The 21,343-nt window shown below is 46.2% G+C and overlaps 1 protein-coding gene across 6 annotated transcripts in view; it reads left to right on the top strand.

Moving 5' to 3' along the window:
• The window catches only part of DGKB (diacylglycerol kinase beta), a 692,138-nt gene that overhangs the window by 213,238 nt on the left and 457,557 nt on the right, over positions 1–21,343 (top strand). For all 6 annotated transcript variants that reach the window (XM_043968094.1, XM_043968091.1, XM_043968093.1 and 3 more), the window contains 2 exons: positions 4,862–4,936; positions 8,975–9,094. In XM_043968094.1, coding sequence (XP_043824029.1) covers positions 4,862–4,936; positions 8,975–9,094 — 195 coding nt within the window. The remainder of the gene's footprint in view (positions 1–4,861; positions 4,937–8,974; positions 9,095–21,343) is intronic.

Raw genomic sequence — 21,343 nt, 5'->3', positions numbered from 1 at the left:
ATTTCCCCAAATCATTCTGCTAGCAGGTATCTGAGGCAGGATTCAAACTCAAGTCTTCCTGATTCCAAGTGTTTTCTGGGCTCCCAATTATGTATTTTTTTGGGGGGAATACTAGATGAATGTATCTATGGCTTAGACCAGGCCCTATACCATAGGAGTAGGCTCCCAGTCTATATTTTATAAGCTCCAGTTGCTGAAGAGGAAGATAAGAAAAGATATTATAAATAGGAGAGACAGAGAGATACAGAGACACAGAGACATAGAGATACGGAGAGAGACACAGAGACAGGTTTCTTCAGGTGCCTTCACCCGCAAATCTGTTAAAAATGATCATTTTATTAGAATTCTGTCAAAGTTGCCCCTAATTTCTGAGGAGCGTCCAAATCAATTTGGAGGTCTCTTTTCCCTCTAAGACTCCACTTGACTGTGCATTATATCCATGTTCTAATTTTATCTTTCCTAAGACCATGAAAGAATAACTTCTAATAAAATATTAAGTGTAGGATTATGAAAAGTTTGGAATATAAAAGTCCACTCTAAAAGGATCTACATTTTGATCAATGGAACCATCTATTCAATAAAGCCTTCCCCACACTAGTTGGCCCCGTCACTCCATGTCAATCCCCTCAACAGAGTACAGATAGACTTTTACAAGTGATGAAGTGAAGTTGGAGACGTTTTTATGTAAGGAAGGAGGAGGCTAATGGTACATTAGTGATTCTGGAGAGAGATCAAGGCCATTAAAAAAAGGAAAGAGAAGACCTTTGGCTCATGGAAATGACCACGATTGTCAATTGATTGTAACTGTGGAATTTTTGGATGTTTAAGTAGCAGAGATTTTTCCAGTGGCCATCACTCTTGAGGTGCCTGGACGTCTTTGTTTGCTCCATGTGGGCACAGGGGTCATTGACTTTTACAACTCTGCAGGACCCAGGAGATCCCTTAATCCAACTTCCTCATACTACAGATGAGGAAATTCAGTTTAGAAAGGGGATGTGATCTTCCCAGAGGCATAGCCATTTCTGTTTCATGGCAGAATGGGGACCAAGGTCTCCTGATTTGCTTCTAACAAGCATTTTTCCCCTTTAAAACATCCCTCAAGGATGTTTCCACTACTCCTTCCCCTTGGAGGTCATGAATGTATTCTTTGCCAGGCTTTGAAGTTTGTGAATTCTCATGGGCTCCTGCTTAGTGATTTTTTGAAATATTAACATGTTGGGTCTCTCCAGTGACTGTACCAATGCCTAACACTCAGGACCACTCAAGTTATTTATTGCAATGGTCCTAACTGCCCCTTTTGCAGATTGTGTCTTTGATATGGTTTAGTTTGTATTGCGTTCTGTGTATGTCTTGGGGACCCGGGGCTGACACAAAACCTTTCTGCACCCTAAACACATCTCTAAGGCTAGAGGGTACAGAGGAGCTGTCCACCTGCCCATATTTCCTCACCTGAGAGTTCCCTATCCCAATGCAATCCCACACTCATCTCCTGTCTTTTTTTTTTCTTTGTCATATTTATTAGTATTTTGCTCCACAGAGAAACCACCATAATGAAACTCAGTCTAATATTTTTGGCTATTAAAACAAACAAAAAATAAACCATTAGCAATAGTTACAGTCAAATTCAAAGACAGAATTTGAGAAATTATGCTGATGGATGACATTAGAAATGACTTTTGGGGCAGCTAGGCGGTACACTGGATAAAGCACCAGCTGTGGATTCAGGAGGATCTGAATTAAAATTTGACCTCAGACACTTGACACTTATTAGCTTTGTGACCCTGGGCAAGTCACTTAACCCTCATAGCCTCCCTCCCCCCCCCCAATGATTTTCCCTAATGCAAAGTGCTGAATTGTAGCTGACTGGCTCCTGCTTTTAAGTGCCCCTTTTCCTCCCCATATTTCACAGACTCTAAAGGATCTCTGATCGACCTCACTGACTGTCTATACTAGCTACCTGAAAACAGCCAACTCTACATTTAACATGGTAGCTAGGTATTCCATCTTGACTTGAAGAATTCCAACAAGGGTGAATCCCCCATCTTGAGGGGCAGCCCCTTCCACCTGCGGATATGTCCAATCTTTCACAAGTTGTTTCTGTGTCCCCAGCCCAGCATTAAGCCTAAATTTGCCTCCCTACAGCCTCCACGCAGGGCCAAGCAGAAGCAGGAGTCTCACCCCTCATTTCTGTGCTTTGCAGATACTCCAAAACAAGGCATAGTCTTTTCTTCTTAAGGCCAAATGGTTATTGCCTTCAGTAGGTCCTGATATGAATGCTTGCAAGGCCCTGGACCACCTAGATGGGCCTGCTCTAGGTGTTCTCCAGTTTATCAGCATTTTTCCTAAAATGTGGTGATCAGGATAGAACACAATTCTCCTGATGCTAACCAAACAGTTAATAGTTAATAATTCTTAAATACCTCCTCTGTGCCAAGAATTGGGCTAAGCTCTCGGGATACAGACAACAAAAGAAAGACAAGGAGCTTCTGGACTCCTGGGTAAAGCAAGTCACAAAAGGAAGCTGAAAAGGGGAGTGAGCAATGGTGGAAAAGCCCCCCAAATAGTGTAGCTTAGTGGGAAATGGAGAGATGCCTGTCCTGAGCCCCCTCCTTGGATGGAGACTTTGGAGTTCCTGGCCCACCCTGGTCAGAGGGGTAGAGGGTGGTGCCAAGGTAGAACCCCAAGGTGGATTTCCTCTACTGAGCAGATGAGGTATTCCAATCGATGCCCTTCCTGGGTCTGGGGGAGAAGTCTGGGGCAGAGTACAGCGTACCTAAAAGGTTCCCTGCTCTTGATGGAGTCGAGTATTATATGACCTCTGTTTTAACTTCTTTGTCACACATTGGGCTGATATTGATCATGCCAAGGGTCTTTTTGGAACAAAACTCCCACTCACCATGACTCCCCTATCACAAACTTGTGAAGTTGACTTTTTGAGTCCTGAGGTCAGACTTTACATTGATCCCAGCTAAATTCCATCTGCTGTGGGTCAGTACAGTGTTGTAGCCTGGCACACTCTTTTCACATTCTGACTTTAGCACCCTGTCCTGATAATATGCACGGGCCAACCTCAGATTCTCCCATCTGTCTCTGCAGGATGCAGAATTGTTCCCTTTTAGGCCTTTGCTTGTCTCCCTGTCCCATGCAAATAGAGAGGAATCTGCCAAAGACACCCAGAGCCACAGGGTATCCTGGCCCTCACATTTCTAGTAGAAACCGAGCCACATGTAGTGATGAGCCTGCACACTGTGCTGCCCTTGAAGTGACCTAGCACCCTCTCAGAGTCACAGACATGAAATGGCAAAGAGAGACTCTCTGCTCCCAGAGGTTTGTGCCATTCTCTCCTCCTTCAGAGTCCCTCATAGTGATGATCCCATCTGAGAATGTATGTGACTCAGGAGGATAGATTCTCCACAGCTCTTTAGACTTCTTGTTATTGGCCCTGTCTGTTAAATCCACTCCATTTCAAATGAAAGATGAGGAAAAGACACATCTCAGAATTCCTTTCATTCACTTTCAAAGACAGAGTGAACAAAACTTGCATTTCTTTCAAACTACATAGAGTTTGTTCTGCAGACAAGGTCAGGAAGAAATGGACTCAGGTACCACCCTGACCCCTACTAGCTGTGCAAGTCATTTCAGTAGAGCAATTCAGGAAGTCTCAGTTTAAGCAAAGTCTCCGGTTTCCCTAAGTGGAGGGATCTTCTACAAGATGGATGTCACCCATCAGGACCAAACCAAAGAAACCTATAGCTGAACAAATAGAAGAAGGACAAACCTTAAGAAATTTCCAGGCATACTCTGGGGCCTTCATTTGGACCTGACCCACCCCTCTTATATTGTACAGAGAGATGTAGATCGCTCTACATAGAACTAAAAAAATGTTTCATGCTTTTATACCACAGTGACACCACACATTGTGAGGAGGAATTTTTTCCTACTCCTGAGTGACGCACGGAAGGATTTTAACTTCATTAAAAATAAACTCATATATTAGTTTTTACATAAAAATAATTCTTTCTATAAGGGGTGGCTTTCCAGGAAGAGAAGACAGAGAAATACGGGGAAGTTTAGACGAGGTAACAACAGAAGATATCAATGAAAATGATTAAAGAAGAAATAAGTTCAGAATTTTCCATTATAACTTTCCTAAGGATTTTTCAGCCTCGGGGTTATAAAAACCACTGCAGCTTGGAATAGGGAGTAGAGGGCTGGCCTTGGAGTCAAGAAGGCATGGGTTCGAATCCGACCTCTGACCCATAAGGGCTGTGTGGCCCTAGGCAATTGCCCTGCCTCTCTGGTCCAGATTTTGCTTTCTGAGCATTTGCATTTAAGGGAATTGGCTAAAGGTGAGGCAAAATCCAGGTATTTGCTTGTCCTTGATCTGCAGCCAGACATGCACATGTCCAAAGGATCCCAGCCAAGATGAGAATGTAAGACACCATTTTTTGAAATGTCCCACCAAAGTTAAGCCTGGCTCCGTTTCCTTGAAACATTCCCTTCCTCTCTCCATGCGTGTCAAAGCCAGATGGGAAGTGAGAATTCTCACCTTGTGGAGGTACTGAGGGTGGGCGCAGTATACAGGCGTTCCTTTCCCACAGGGGAGGGCTCTAGGGGGGACTAGCCATGCCAAGAGCTAAATCCTTCTTCTGGGTTTCCCCTTCCTGGGGACTGGGGAGATTACTATTAAATCAGTTATTTAAAAGCTCTTTACCATTCCTGGTAGAACATGTCTACACAGCTAAGTAGGATGGGGGCATGTGATCTTTTGGATTACTGGCGGGGGAGGGTGGGGGGGTGGGGGTGGGAGGTTTGCACCAAGAGGCCGTTCTGATGTTTTTGTTCACTTTGTCCCATCCAGGAGCTGGAAAACATCATCAGTCAGATGATGCACGTGGCTGAATATCTCGAGTGGGACGTCACAGAGCTCAGTCCGGTAGGTGCCACAGTAGCTGGGTCTGCCCTTAGGGCCTCATTGTAAGAGAGCAGGCCAAGGGCAGCTCATCTTTGCTGGACAAACAAGGAACAAAAGCCCCAAGTGGTTGTGCACCTGACATCATTGCTCATTCCACACTGGTGTGTGATGGTGTGTGTGATGGTGTATGCATGTGTGTGTGTGTGTGTGTGTATGTGTGTATAAAAGAGAGAGAATGTATGTGTGTATGTGGGAGAGAGTGTGTGTGTGTGAGAGAGTCTGTGTGTGTGACAGAGGGAGAGGGAGTATATATATATATGTGTGTAAGAGAAAGTATATGTGTGTGTGAGTGTGTGCGTATGTATGTGTATGAATGTGTGTGTGTTTATGTGTATGAGAGTCTGTGTGTATATGAGAGGGAAAGAGTGTGTATATATGTATGTGTGTGAGAGTGTATGTGTGTGTGTGTGTATGTGTGTGTGAGTCTGTGTATATATGTGTGTATAAGTGTGTGTGTGAGAGTGTGTGTATATGAGAGGGAGAGTGAGTGTGCATGTATGTATGTATGTGTGTGAAAGTGTGTGCACACACATGTGTTCCCTTGTGACACCAGAAGACCATGCCTGGGGTTGAGCAAGGCTAGCAACCAGGCCACAGCCCCGGACAGAAGTGGCCCCTGTGGCCCCTGCCCAGGTGCCCCAAAGATGATAGCTCAGTTGGGCTTTCCCCTGGTTGCTAACTCGGTCCTACATCTTAATGTGGCCAAGGGGCCCCAGCACAGCCCAGGGTACTCAGAGAGGGGTCTGGCTTCCTCCCATGGCTCACACCTGACAGCTGCAGGCTTGGGAGCTCTCTCCCAGCTTCTGCTCTGAAATAAGCTCCATGAAAGTTTCTTCTGCCCCAGTAGGTTCACATGCTCCGGAAGCATCCCCTCTCAGCTGTTTCACTGCTGCCTCTGCTTACCCCTTTCAGAAGGCACAGGGGCAGGGCCAGAATGAGCTGGTGGAGTCAAAATCACACTGAGCAGCTGGTGGCAAATGAAGAGATGGACAGCATTGTTGAGCCCTCTGAAACTCAAATCCAGCCTCACACACCGACTAGCCTGCTGACCCTGGGCAAGTCACTTCACTCCGTTTTCCTAAGTTTCCTGTAGAAAGAAAGGCAGATCCCTCCGGTATCTCTGCCAAGAAAATCCCAAGTGGGGTCATGGAGAGTCGGACACAACTGAGCAACGACTCAGCAATAATTTACAGATGATGAGATAGAAGTCTATTCAGCTGAAATGATTTGTCTGTGCTGTCCAACTCTTCTCTGAGCCTCCGTTTCCTTGTCCATGAAATGGGCAGATGAATGTGTGTGGAAGCTTCTGCAAGGACCTGTCGCCTGCCTCAAACGAGACAACATTCACCAAGCGCTCCCCAAACTGCGGAATGACAGTCATTTCATGACATTTATCCTTGGTGTCGGCCCCATGGCCATTCTCCAAGCCCAAAGCTTGAAGAGCAGCCTTGGCAACAGGAACTGGGGCATTTCTTGTCCAGTTGGAGCTTTCACTTTACAGAGGAGGCGGCTGAAGCTGGTGACCCAGCCGAGGCCTCCCTTCCATTGTTCTTGGAGGTCCCAGTGTGGTCTCAGCTCCCTCTTCTCTGATCTCACTGGCCTGTCTCCTGCAGCTGACTGCCCGGGAGTGTTCTTAGATTTTTAATCCAGGTGAAAAGTAGTCTTTAGAAAAACTACTAAAGAATGAAATTGTTTGTCTTAACTGGAATTCAGAGAAGTGCTCAGCCCCCATGCCACCCCCACTGTCATCGAGACCATGGGCAAGTGTTTAATGTTTCTGAGTCTTGGTGTTCTGAGCTGTGAAATGGGTATAAGTGTCTGCACTACGGAGAACTTCTGCAAGTATCAAATCCAGGGCCCTCAGAGGAGAAGACCCAGTCCAAGCTCCTCCTTTTATAGTGACCAATGAGCCCCAGAGTGGCTCCAAGGCAGAACTGGGGTTCTAGCCTAGCTCTTCCAATCCCAGAGCTCCTGGGAACAAACTCAGGGTCTCCACATTTAGCGTCCTTCCAGCTCCCACATGCTGGACTATGGACTACGCTCATCAGATCACCGTCTGGTGGTGGCACCAACATCCTGACTTTCATTCTGAGTCAGAACTGTGGCCTCACTTCAATAAATGACCCCAAAGAAGTGGGCAAAAAAGGAAGTAAGGGAGAGGAATGTGGCCTTACTCCAGGATTCTTTGAAAGGGATACTGGTTCACTAAAATAGCCTGTGTACCTATGTTGATTTTTCTCCATGGGTTGTCTGAAAAATTCAGGACTTTAGGAGTGTCTCCTCCTAAAGCAGGAACTTGGTTCCTAGTGAGTAGGAGAGTACAATGACAGACCCAGAGTCAGGGAGAGGACTTGGAGGCCCCATCAATGCCACCCCATTGAACTCCTTTTTATAGATAAGGGAGCTGATGCCAGCACTGAGGAAGTCGGCCACACCCCATCAAGAATTCAAGATTCCTCCAGTTTTACAGCCTCAGGGAACTAGAAGAGATCCCTTGCTGATTCTCTCTTTTCCACTCTTCCCTCTGCTCTTGCCAATTGTGAGATAAGGGCTAGTCACTGGAGCTCCTTGTCCAAGCCTGGGCAATGCCCTGAAAATCACGGGAAGGAGATGAGGCGATGACCATATGGTGAAAAGCGTTGGTGGTGGGGGCCCTGCACACGCTTGAGTTCACACATCAGACCAGAGTTCATGTTGAAGAGGAAACCTCCCCGACTTGGTGTTAGGTCCCAGGCACAAAGTTCAGCCTCAGCAGGGTTTGAGGGAGTGAGAAGCACTGTCGCAGGTCTCTGTGATAAGAGCTGTCATCTCTCTCCAGCTTCCTCCTTTTTCTGTTCATCTTTTGGAGGATCTTTTTCAATGGAACAGGACTCTCCTTCCAAAGTGGTTTGGCTTTTGATAACAAGATGATTTCTTGTTCTCTCCTAAGGTACATCACTTATATCCACAAAACAGCATGTACTTGTGTAGTGGTTTGGTTTTGGTTTTAGGACTGGCCTGCAATATTCCTAGTATTTCCATCTGTTGCATTTTCGAATGTACTCATTTATTGCAAACTGTTGCTATTGACAGCCTTTTTGGACCTTAAATGAGACCTAGCTCTAGTAATTGGCTGGCCTAAACACAAGGGTCATGGATCCTTTGATCCATTCACCCTATTTCATCTCCTAGGTTGTGATAGGGGAATAAGTAGCCCTCTGTTTTCTTGCTTCATGAATGGTCATGGATAGTCTGGAGAGAACATCTTCAACTCTTTATTACTAAGCTGAGAGGTCTAACACTTTCCAATACACCCCTCAGGGGGAGCTAGGTGGCACAGTGGATAGAGCACTGGCCCTGAAGTTGGGAGGACCTGAGTTCAAATCTCACCTTGGACATTTGCTAGCTGTTTGACCCTGGGCAAGTCACAACCCCAATTGCCTCAAACATCCAAGGCCATCTCCAGTCATCCTGATATCTATTTTGCCACTGGATCCAGAGGGCTCTGGAGGAGAAAGTGAGGTTGTTGACCTTGCACAGCCCTCCCTCACTTAAATCCAATTCACTGCTAATCTTGACATCACCTCCCAATGTCGTGGTCCTCTTTGAGAATGAAGGGCAAACAATAACAGCAGCAGCAGCAGCACATGCCTGAACCTTAAAAATACCCATGGGGGGTTGAGATGAAAACAAAACAAAGTTTTGTACTGTATCATTGATGGATCAGTTCACACTTGAGCACTTGGTCATGGAATTTGATCTGTCAGACAATTAGTTTCATTGGGGTCAAAATTACTACTAATGTTCCTCAAAATGGAGGGATTTTGGGGGGGGTGCTTCTAGAGTAGCTGTGAGCTGAAGGATCCCCAAGTTCTACTTGTCTGAGGGCTAGCTCTGCCTGGTCATGGGCCTCACCTAGCAGTGGCCTTCCCTAGAATTAGCTCCTTGCTCCCCCTTAGCTGATCCTTTTCCTGTTTCCCAAAGTGAAATTCTGTTTCCTGGACTTCTCTCCTGAAACAGATACTTCATGAAATGATGGAAGAGATCGACTATGATCATGACGGCACCGTGTCTCTGCAGGAGTGGATTCAGGGAGGGATGACGACCATCCCCTTACTGGTGCTCCTCGGCTTGGAGAACGTAAGCTTGGGCCCATGGGCGGGTGTGGCCCAGCCTGGCTCAGGAAGCCTCGCTCTGGGGCTCCTGGGGCTCCCTGCTGGGCTGGACCTCAGCGGGTGTCCTGTGGGTCTTATATAACTGAGATGGAGTTGGTGTGCTGGTCTCCTCTATCCTTCCCTTTCTCTTCCCAGTATGTTTATGTGTTTGATATTTGCTCTGTCTGGGTCTGTGGTTGCATCACTGTGCAGAGGTATCTGGTCGTTACTGGCAATGAAATCTCTGCCACGGGCCTCTGGCGACTCCTGTCTGGTGCACTGACAGCTTAGTCACAGAACTTACCCCCAGTGTAGACCAGTTTTAGAGGTCCTGACATCAACAACTCCCTGTGACCTTTCACTGTGTCGTGGAGAGTAAAACTCCCTCGAATATGAGGAAGGTCAGTCAGTCAGAGGCATCTAGATGGCTTAATGGCTGGATCTCTGGGTCTGGATTCAGGAAGACCTACGTCAAATCCATCCACAGACACTGTGTGACCCTGGCCAAGTCACTTCATCTCTGTTGGCCTTAATCCACTGGAGAAGGAAATGGCCAACCACTCCAGTTTCTTTGCCCAGAAAACCTCATGGACAGTATGGTGCCCAGGGTCATCCCTAAACACTCTTAACCTATACTTCTCTTCCCTTTCATACCTTAAGCTTAAATGAGAGGGAGAGCCTGCTCTCCTGCCGTAGCCCAGCCTCCTGTCCAGACCTGCCCTCTGAAAGGTCACCATTGATCCCTAAGCTACTTGGTGTGATGGCCCGCGCCAAATCTTCCGCCCTCCTTGGACTTCCTGCAGCAATGGACAGTGCTCCCTCTTCTCTCTCTTGGAGCCTGTATAATGACTCCCTCAGAGTCTCCTTGGCAGCACCAGCATCCCTCTCTTGTGTGCAGAATGGAATGTGGGGTTCCTCTGCAGCTCAGCCTGGGCCTTTGTCTCTTCTCCACTTTTTTCTTTCAGGGCAATGAGGGTTAAGTGACTCACCCAGGGGCACATGGCTAGTAAATGTCAAGTAGTCTCTGAGGCCATACTTGAACTCGGGTCCTCCTGAACCCAGGGCTGGTGTTTTATCCACTGCGTCACCTGGTGGCCCCCATCCTTCATTCTCAAAGAGGACCAGTGACATCTGGAGGGTGATGTCTTGATTTACTGGCTACCCTTCTTCTCCACGTTTAATATCCACCTTGATCATCTCATCCGCTCCCATGCCTTTTTGCAGATAGCTCCCGGATGTCTCTGTGGGGCTCTCTTCTCACTTGAGCTGCAAGCCTGCATCCCCGTTGCAACTGGACTGACCCACTGGAACTTTGAGCCCAATGTGCCCAAAGTGGAGCTCATACTCTCCCCACGACTCCCTAGTTCCTCCAGGCATCCTTGTTTTTGCTGAGTCAGCCTCCCTTCGGTCACTGCTTTCATAACCGCTCCTTCTTCCCTGACTCTTCTCTCCTTCTCTTTCTCTTGCCCCACCCCCCTCCTCTTCTGTGCTCTCCTGCCTCCATGCAGTGCCATGTCCATGGGCTGCTCACCAGCCTCCCCTGCTCGCCTCTATTCCTCCCACAGCCCATGGGACACACAGACAGTGAGGCTGACCATTTCGCTGCCTCCTCTCAAACCTTCCATGGCTCCCCATTGCCCTGGCATAGAACACACCCCTTAGTCTCCACATTCAGCCCTATCGACAGCTGCCCCCAAACCCACCTTTTCTAGCCCTATTTCATATCACTACTCTGCATGCTGGCAACTTTCCAGCCACATTGGAAAACTAGCTGTTCCTCAGTCCTACCCACCATTTCCTCCCTCTGGGATTTTTGAAAAAAACATTTTCTTGGTGTGGAATTGACCATCCCCAAATCTACTGCCCCTTTTATTCCTTCAAGCCTTTGCCTCAGTGAGACAAAAGAAGGAGAGAACAATCAGCCTGTGGGCCTGGATATGTTCTGTGTTCTCCCTGAGCCCAAACATCCTTATTTCCACGTCTTGTCCAGTATCAGCGCCCCCCCCACTTCCCTCCCTCACTTTGGCTCTTCTCAGGAGAGAAAATTTTAAACTTTGGCTACTGCCTTCAAAATTTTCAACCTAGGGCAAAGCTCTGGTGACCCTGGCTCAGTTACAACCTTGCGTGGTTTGGAGGGAGGGAATTTGGTTGAAGAAACTGAGAATGTTTGGCCTGGACAATACTTGTTGGGGTGAGGGGAGGAAGGCAGCTGGCTGCCTACAAGTATTTGAATCCTTGGAGCCGAGGATGCTATAGAGGGGCTTCTCAGTGAGCTACAGCATTCTCTGGACACTTAGGAAGTGTTTTCTGTGCATTATCTGGAATCCCGAGCAGGAGGGAGTATGGGTATATTCAGCAAAGACACAGGAGAAAATCCCAACTCAAGTGTTAACAAAAAGTGACCCTCCAAGACAGAGGAAACTAGCAAAAATGGTGCTAAGGTCATTGGATCCATGCCTGGCAAATGTCCCCATGCTAATGGTTGTCAGGAAAAAACAATCCAACTGCCAACCCTAGTGTCAGTCCTGTAGCACGGATGCCCTCAGTCACTTTATCCTGAAGGTCCCTTTGCTGTGAAATTTGGTCCGTGTGTGTCCTGAGGAGCAAATGCATTATTGAATTAATGTAAAAATCTTTGGGTTAAGGGCAGCTAGGTGGCACAGTGGATAGAGCACCGGCCTTGGAGTCAGGAGCACCCGAGTTCAAATTCGGCCTCAGACACTTGACACTTCCTAGCTGTGTGACCCCGGACAAAGTCACTTAACCCCAATTGCCTCACCAAAAAACAAACATACACACACAAAATCTTTGGGTGAAAATTCTGAAGACAAAGCTTTTTAAAAATGACTAATCTCCTAAGATAAGACTATGAGCTCTTTTGGTCTGTTTTTTTTTTTTTTTCATTTTCAATGTGGTGCCACACCTGGGAAGACGGTCGCTGAGTCTGTCAGGTTTGGGAGGGCCAGCAGGGTCAGCTGTCTGTGGAACATCTTTGGTTTGGTGAAGCCTCAGGGGCATCTGGGCTTCTGTAAAGTGTGGAGTAGATAAGAGAATGGGTGAGCGAGCATGATGGGGGCCAAGAGAGAAGGGAAGGGAGAGAAGCCTTGGCTTTGGCTTGTTTGTTTAGAAGCCTCAGAACAACTGTGCAGTCAAGTCTTGGAGGGACTGAGGTTTTGTGGCAAGGGTTCAGCAACTCTCCAAACACATACAAAAACAAACAGACCTCAGCATAGTGGCGAAGTTTTGCAAGCAGTGTCAGTAAAAACCATCAAGCCACTGCTGGGACTTTAACTCGCCTCTCTGCTCAATATGGGGCACACGCTGGAGTCTCTCTGGAGGAACGAGCAGGTTTCTCCCTGGAGAGAGGCCCCGTGGTGCCAGCCAGCTCGAGACCAAACTGCAGATGGGTGGCCTTCCTGTCACCATGGCTTGATCTGGGATTTCTTTTTTTCCCAACAACTTGCTAACAGACACAGTCTGTAGAAGGATTTGTTGGAGGGAGGCCACAGGCACATAGACGCTTGATGCGTGTGTGGGGTTACTGTGTACTCCTTGCTGTCTGTGGTTACAGACCCACATTATGCCCTTGGTGTGGAGAGATGGAGGCCGGGTCCCTGGTTGTCTCTCCAATTCCACCTTTCTGTGGTTCTCCAAGGTGCCGCTTCACACCTGCGCTCTCACAGGCGGCCACTGGGTGGCAGGGCCGCACCATCCATGGACACACCTGGGCCCCTTGAAAGCCACTGGAGGGAGAGCTCTCTTTTCCATAACAAAGTGGGACTGGAAGGGTTCATTCAGTCTGCACCTAGTGCTCCAAGGAAGACTTGCCTGAGCCCCTTCCCAGGGTCCCCTTTCTTCCTTTGCTACTAGCACTTGGTGATGCACCCATGGGCATCCCAGAGCATCCCGGAGGGCCACAGGAGCCCTCTGACATCCAGGCTCCCACACTGGAGAAGTCCTCCTGAAGCACAGAATTCACCTGCATTAGCTCCAGCCCAGAAACTGTGACCCATGCCAGTCACTGTGACTGGTCCTGCATGGTGGCTCTAGGGCTCATTCATTTCTGAGGAGGGAATTTGACATGTAAACGGTTGAATGAACAGTTCAAGAAGAGAACATTGGCAACTTGGCTGGGAGGGGGAGGCTGGGGCCTCATTTAGGAGGTAGCTCCCAGCCATGCTCGGGGGGAAGTTGGCATTCTTCAAGGGCATTATAGGCACAGAAACAGCCTGGGCAGAGATCTGGAGATGTGAGAAGGACCTTTATGTGCCGGGAACAACCAACATGAAGGTTGGCCTGGCACAACTAGTGTGTGATGGGCAGAGCTGGGGGGAGGAGCTGAAGATGTGGGGGGAGACACATCCCATGGATTTTTTTTTTTGTGGGGCAATGGGGGTTAAGTGACTTGCCCAGGGTCACACAGCTAGTAAGTGTCAAGTGTCTGAAGTCAGATTTGAACTCAGGTCCTCCTGAATCCAGGGCCAGTGCTTTATCCACTGCACCACCTAGCTGCCCCCATCTGGTGGATTTTAAAAGCGCACCCACATGCGATGTATTTTATCCCAAAGGAGTAAGGAGTGAAGACACAGGGAATTTTATAAAATAAGAGAAAAACTTTACTAAATGAGAGTCTTTCATGTGATTTATGTCTGCTGTGTGTTTGTTTAGCAACATGAGCCTATGAGATCACGTAGCGACCTTTAACTGACAAGTTCTCTCATCATTCTTCCCTTTCTTATCCAACATGAAAGGCAGATGCCTGAGCCTAAGCCCCACCCATCACTGGCCAATCTGGACAGTTCGATGGCCACAACCTTCCTGTTTATTTTCAGTGAAGGTCGAGGGAGCAGAGGAATATTCAGTGACAGGGCACCTGGGCTTCTGCAATGGACTTTGAAGAGCCTGCCCAGGCCACCTCTGCACCATGCTGGCTCACGCTCAGCTCCTCTCCCCACCCTCCTGCTATCTCCCCTCCTGTGAGCTCTTCCCATGAGCTCCTTCTTGGCCAGGGCTGTCCTGTTGGCTTTTATTTGTACCCAGAGCTTAGCTTAGCCCAGTGCCTGGCAAATAGGGATATAAGATCTTCTTCTCCCTCTCCTCTCCTCTCCTCTCCTCTCCTCTCCTCTCCTCTCCTCTCCTCTCCTCTCCTCTCCTCTCCTCTCCTCTCCTCTCCTCTCCTCTCCTCTCCTCTCCTCTCCTCTCCTCTCCTCTCCTCTCCTCTCCTCTCCTCTCCTCTCCTCTCCTCTCCTCTCCTCTCTCTCTGTGTCTTTGCCTCAATGTCAGTCTTTCTGTCTTTCTCTGTCTCTCTCTGACTCTCTCCATCTTTGTCTGTCTCAGTCATCAGCAAATAAAAAGCCTTCTTCATGTTGAATCCATAACAGCTATGTTATATTTTCTGTGTGTGTTCGGAACAAGCCTGCCAAAAACACCTTTTAAAAACAATTAAAACACGGTTCTGAGAATTGGTCCATCAACTGCCCATGGTCACTGACGACATGAAGGACAGGTTCAGAAACCTTGTTCTAAGTCTAAGGGTTTGTAGTTTATGCAGAATATTCTCATCTAGCCATGCTGCCAAATGGCTCTCTAACACAGCTCCATCTGAAGCAATGCTTAGAGGAATTTTCAAGGAGGAAAATCCTAATATGGTGAAATAGAGTTTGGGGTTAATGTTTTCCCTCCTCAAACAGAACAATCGTCACTTAATCTTCACCTAAGACAACGCAATTCCATCTTTGACCTCTCTCCTCTGGAGTAAAATAGTGTCTGGCAGAGTAAAAGTTTATACATTTATTCTTTTGTTGTACATTTACATGTTAAATGTTTATTTCTCAATATTTTAGATGCATCAAAAAAAGGTGATTTAAAATATACTTCCATGCTATCCTGTGACACTATTTATTGTTCTATGCTTTTATTCATTCAGCAGCTAGGGGAACGCTGGGCAGGGAATCAGGAAGACTCACGATCCTGAGTTCAAATGCATGCTCAAACACTTTAGCTGTGTGGCCCTGGGCAAGTCACTTCCCCCCCACCCCGTTTGCCTCAGTTTCCTCATCTGTCAAATGGTCTGGAGAAGGAAATGGAAAACCACTTTAGTATCTTTGTCAAGAAAATCCCAAATCAGGTCTTGAAATCAGGTCATTGGACACGAATGACCACACAGCAATGTCACTTATTAATTCATAAACCATTTATATTTAAGCATTGATCTGGGACAAGCACATCATAAGCCTTAGAAATTGAAAGACAAAAGCAAAAGTTCAGGACCTCAAAGCATTTACATTCAACTGAAAGTGCCATTCATGTAAATGGAATAGTTGGTGAAAATCTGTTGAAAATGGTCCATATCCCAAAATATGTTTCTTAAATTCTTCTTTAAGATAGTTTCTTAATTCTCCCTGGTAGAATATTTGTCAGTTTCTTCAGTTCTGGGGGAAAGGGTATTTTCCCCCTTAGATGTAGGTTATCATTAATTATTTTTAGGCCCATTGCCTCCAATTTCATCATGATTTTTTCCTAACCAACAGCTGCTAGAATTCAAAGTAAATGACAAAAGAAAAAAAATCATCCATGAAATCAGTGACTTTGGAAAAATCTGAATTTAGAGAATCTAGACCTGTAAAGGAACTGGCCCAACCCCTGATTTTATACATGATGGACTCACAGAATCTCAGAGCTAGAAGAGAACTTAGAATTCATCTAGATCTACTCCAGAAATTTATTTTGTGGTTCATCCTTCATTCTCAAAGAGGACTAGTGACATCTGGAGGGTGATGTCTTGACACACAAATGAAATTGATTTAAGGGAGGCAGAGCTGTGCAAAGTCATCAGCATCCCTCTCTCCTCCATGGTCATTGGGGTCCAGTGGCAAGACATAGATCAGAACAATTGGAGCCTCTTCTCCAAAAGACTAATCCACTGTCATACAGGACCTCAGTGAGCCAGAGACCACATGAGAAGCCAGATCTCAAACTCCAAAGCTGATATTCTTTACTTCTTCTGGAGGGGGTCAGAAGACTAAGCTTCCTGTCCTTTTTGTCCCTTTTCCTCTTGGTATGGCCTTAGGTCAGTCACGTATCTTCTGTGGGTCTCAACTTTTCAGGTAAAGGAAAGGCATTCATCATACCCAATGACTTGCCTCTCAGAGATACTGGGTCATCCATTCCTTCTAAGTCTTCACCCTCACTGCATGTGGTTTCGTAGAAAGTCTTGGTCTCATCTCTGTAGAATCATCTTTTTCAGGAAGATTTTGCATTTCTTCATTATTCTGCATTATTCATACAGAAAGTAAAATGACAGAGATGAGATGCAAAGTAGGAAGTCGTTGCCATGTTGATGACAGCTTTCTTCTGCTCCTCACAGCAATCCTGTGAGACACACAGACAACGTATGACTCTCTGCATTTTAGAAATGAGAAAGCTAAGGACCCTATGGTGAAAGCTTGAAAGGCAGAAAGACTTCAAAGGTCATCTAACCCCTCCTCTGCTTTTACAGAGGAAGAATCTGAGCTCTAGCCAGGAAAGAGAAGCAATTTGCCTAGAGTCCCATTGGAAGTTAGTGGAACAATCAGGATTTGAATTCATGTTCTCCGACTCCATGTATTTCTCCCCTCCAGCACACACAAGCAAAGTGTCTTGTTGATGGTCTCAGGCTGCAATGATCACACTGGAAACTCCAAATCCAAGACTCCTGGCATCATCACTGTGGTGGCTGCTGTGGCCACCACCATCTCCAGGATACAGCTCTATGGTTTGTCAGTTAAATAAATATTTATTCAGTACATGCTTAGTAAGTGCCTACTGAGGGCCAGCCACTATGCTAAGAATTGGGCTCAGTGGCACCTGGAAATTCAATCTCCCAGCTTGGCAGCCATGTGAAACTTCATTGTCCCAGGAAGGCATGTGTCACCTCTGGTTTTAGGGAGTTACCCAGGGCATTGAGAAGCAAACATGCCCAAGGTCACAAAGCTAGAAGGTAGAACTAGAGCCTAGTTCCTCCTGACTCCAAGATTGACTCTCTATCAAGCAACCTGCCTTTTTCTCACTCCCTGTGTGTAGTGTATGACTAAGGAAGGTTTTCAGCAAAGAAGTAAGGGTCGCCCTTCTCTCTTCATGGTGGATGTGCCGCCTTCTGTGCTTTGTGTGAAAAGTAGAGACCTAGGGAAGGGTGAAATGCTTTTCCATTTTCTGCCATGGTGGGTCATCCAAGCAATATTCCACATCCACAATTAAGAGCTTTCCCTAGAGGGTTGATGTACTTGCATTGTCTATAAATGACTGAGAGATGTTCATGGAAAGATTTCTCACAAGGACGAGGAATCCTCCAGTGTTTCAAGCTTAGCCAGGAGCAGAGAGTGTGGCCAGAACCATGACTTAGGGAGGGCCTCTCATCTAAGGGGGCTGAAGGAGGCATTGTTGCATGCTAGCTCAGAGGATAGCTTAGGGAAGATGGAAACCATTATCCAATGGGAAGAGGAGAAATGGAAACACCAAAGGTTCAGAGGTGGACAGGGAATAGTCATTTAGGGCTAGAAGGCAGGGCTTGAATCTGGGTTCTGCCTCCTACTCTAACATGAGACCCTGGAGGAGTCACTTGCATCATTCTTCTCTCTACAATGGAGAGGTTGGTGATGATGGTAATCTACTTATAGGAACCATCTCACAAAGTTGTTGAGAAGAATGTACTCCAACTTGTAAAAGCACTATGGAATGTGAGGTCATGTTATTACTGTTATTTAAGACCCACATTTTCACAGTAGTTCAAAGCTTCTTCCCTAGCAGTGATCAAGTCTTTTTGATCCTTTAGCTATTTCTCTAGACACATGGACTTGCCTCCTTGACCATACATATTTATTCAAAATAGGGAAAGAGACATAGAGAAAGACACACAGAAACAGAGACAGACAGACAGACAGACAGACAGACACACACACACACACACACACACACACACACACACACGGGGCGGGAGGGGGGGAGAATACAGCACAGAAAATGATGAGATCTTCTTTTCACCAAAGATAGAGTCTAAAGAAGACAACTAAAGTAAGATATGCATACCCTAAGAGGTATCGCTCCCAACAGATTGTCATTCCCAAGAAGTGTCTACTTTCAATAGTCTCCTTTGAAAGAAGCATCATCCAAAGCCTCAGGACAATGGGTCTGCAGCTGGAAGGGAAATCACCAGGCATTTTACAGATGAGGTGAATGACCCTATAGAAATCCTATATCTTGCCCAAAGATACACAGCTAGTCAGCGGCTACCCTGGATAATCTGCCCCCAAAGCCAGAGTTCTTTCTGCTTTATCACATTCCTTCTCTCAAAGTGGGAGCAATGTGGCCCAATAGAGCAAACACTGGCTTGAATTCATGAAGACATGAGTTTAAGTCCTACCTCAGTCATTTTATTGCATATGTTTTCCTCAACTAGTAACTCAAATCTTCCAAAGTCTCAGTTTCCTCCTACGTAAAGTGTGGATGACAAGAATATCTACCTTGCAGGGCACTCTTAAAGATCAAATTAGATCACGTATATGAAGGCTTTTGTAGACCTTAAAGTATTATACACTCACGGGTATGGTTTTTTTGCACATTTGATTATTAGCTTTGCTGTTCTCCTAGCTGAGTTTGGAGCGGGTCTCTGACAGGGTCCCTCTAAACCACTGAGTTTGATTTTTTGGAAAAGTAGGTGATATTTGTGAAGGGGGTTTGTAGCTTGACTGCTCTTGCCACAAGGCTGAGAATTCTGATTGACAGAACTCCCACATTAAGACTTGTTTGTTTTGTTGATGAGGGAAATGCCAGCTAAGGGAGCCATATGTGCCACACTCACCCAGCTGAGACGTGCGCCCGCCCATGGAATGGACATCCGCTTTTTAAAATCCAAGTACAAACAATCTGAGAGAGACTGTGCAGTAACGGCCTCTCTGCTGCCTTCATTTCGTTTGGAAAAGCAATGAAGTTTGTTTTTTTTTTTTAATAGCCCATAAAGTTTCTTTTTAAGTTTATGTACACACATATCAGAAAAAAGCAATCTCCTCCCAGTAGATTTTACATTGTTTCAAATGTTTCTTATGGGAAAGATTTTCTTTGAAAATCTCATCAGTGGGAAAATGTACATAGATGGCAATGAAATCTGCCAAGCGCCTCATTCATGGTACAAAAGTGCTGGAAGCCGAAGGACTCGATAAAGCCCGGAGAGGCTCCAGAAATAGCTGCCGAGGCTATTTTGGAAGATTCCAGAGAGCCTGGAGAAGGGCCATGCTTGTTCCTCGATGACTCCCAAAGGTCACCTCCAGTAGGATTTCTCTCCTTCTGCAGTGAGGCAGCCTGTTGCCTTGTTTCTCAATCAGCCACGAGCTGGTTTGCTTGTTGCTTGGTTTTTAAATTGAGATGTGAGAGTCTTCTTGCCTCCAAGGTGCATAGGGATCCATCTTAGTGGGCACTAGAACAAAGAGGGCTGGAGTAGGTATTGAGACCTCCAAAGAGGGGGCAATTGAAAGGTAGGGGTGTGTGTGTGTGTGTGTGTGTGTGTGTGTGTGTGTCTTTCCTTTTCCTTACCCTCCTACAAGACATAAATAGGATAAATCAAGAATTGAGTCATTGCTGGAAGGGGAAAGAAGGCATTCAAAAGTGATTCACTAAAAAACAAGATAATTACCACAAATATTCAGATTTATACAGTGTTTTCCATATGTATGTGAGGGGCCTCTTAACCACCCGACAGAATTATGTCCATTTTAGAGATGGGAGCACCGAGGCTCATTGTTACACAGATAGTCAGAAACAGCCAGAAGTACTGAAGTTGGGGCCTCCTTGACTTCCTTTCCATGACACCATACTGTGTCTCATCAAGCAGAGTAGTTCATTGCAAAGATGTCTGCATTTGGAGTTAGAGGAGCTGGGTTGAAATTCTTGCATGACTACTTCTTCCCCATCACCCTACTTTTCTGGCCTCAGTTTTTTTTTTTTAATCTGCAAAATGAGAGGGTTAGATACCTGGACCAAAAATTCCCTTTCAGAACTAAGTGCAAGATGGTCTAACCCTAAATCAGCTGTTAATTGCCTGCATTTCTAACATATACATCAGCTCACCAGATAATGTGGCATTTGGCAGCAGCTGAGAAAGGGGTCGAGCCACTTCCACTAAGGTCAGCCAGTTTTTAGGCCCACATCCTGTGTCCGTCCTAGTTTTATCTTCCCATGGTCACAACTCTGCTCATTGCCCTGTGGTGCATACTGGCAGGGGTTGGTTGTGCGAATCCTACTCTCGGGAGAGTTCCTTTACCCATGGGTTCTGAGAAGGAAGGGCAGTCATCTAGCTGTTCTTGTCCCACTCTGGGATGCATCTCTGTGGATGCCCGACATCATTCCTCTCCTTGTTGTTAGTCTTTGTACAATCTTACTTAAACAGCCCTAAAACTTAATGAACCCATCGCCAGGTGGCTCAGGCTAAGTCAAGCAGCTAGGGCTTCATTGAGAGCCAGAATACCCCATATGGAAGATGGGAGGAACTGAGGCTCAGAGGGGTTACATGACTTGGATAAAGTCACATTGGTAGCAAGTGGAACAGGAAGGATTGGAACTCAGGTCCACTGGCCCCATAACCAGAAAACTTTCCATTGCTTTATGCTGCCTCAATGCCTTTCCTAATGAATAGCTTCTCAACACTGTGGGACAGAGTACCAGTGAGGACAGAACACATGAATTGGAGTCAAGAAGTCCTAGGCTTGAATTCTCATTCCAACCCTTCCTAGTGTGTTTGTTGGAGCATGTTTCTCCATTTATAGATATGGGATGACAACACCTGCCACTATTTCCCAAAGGGTCCCTGAGAGACTCTGATGAGGTAATAGATTGGAAGTGCTTTGCCAACTTTAAGAGTAATATACAAATGTCAGCTATTATGGTGCTAATCGGATTGGCCCCGAGGAGGACAGGGACAATTTTACATGATTCCTCTCAGGAAGATTCTAACATGTCCTATCTTTGGCCTCAGATGCTTTAGAAGTCATGAAATCCTTGATTATTGTTTTACTGCTTGGGAAACCAAACACACACACACACACAGACTTTTAAAATCATTACTTTCTTTACAGTTGTTTTTTTAACCTGGATCCTAATGGCTTTCTTATTTGGTCAGTTGTCCCATCTATGGGGTTCTAGCTCCTTTATTGTCTCTCCCTCACTTCTCCATTCACTAGAGACACCCACCCCTCCCCATTCCTTATTT

This window comes from Dromiciops gliroides, chromosome 5, assembly GCF_019393635.1.
Source record: "Dromiciops gliroides isolate mDroGli1 chromosome 5, mDroGli1.pri, whole genome shotgun sequence".
Classification (NCBI taxonomy): domain Eukaryota; kingdom Metazoa; phylum Chordata; class Mammalia; order Microbiotheria; family Microbiotheriidae; genus Dromiciops; species Dromiciops gliroides.
The sequence above is the reverse complement of the archived record's forward strand: the minus strand, read 5'-3'. Positions and strand labels throughout refer to the sequence as shown.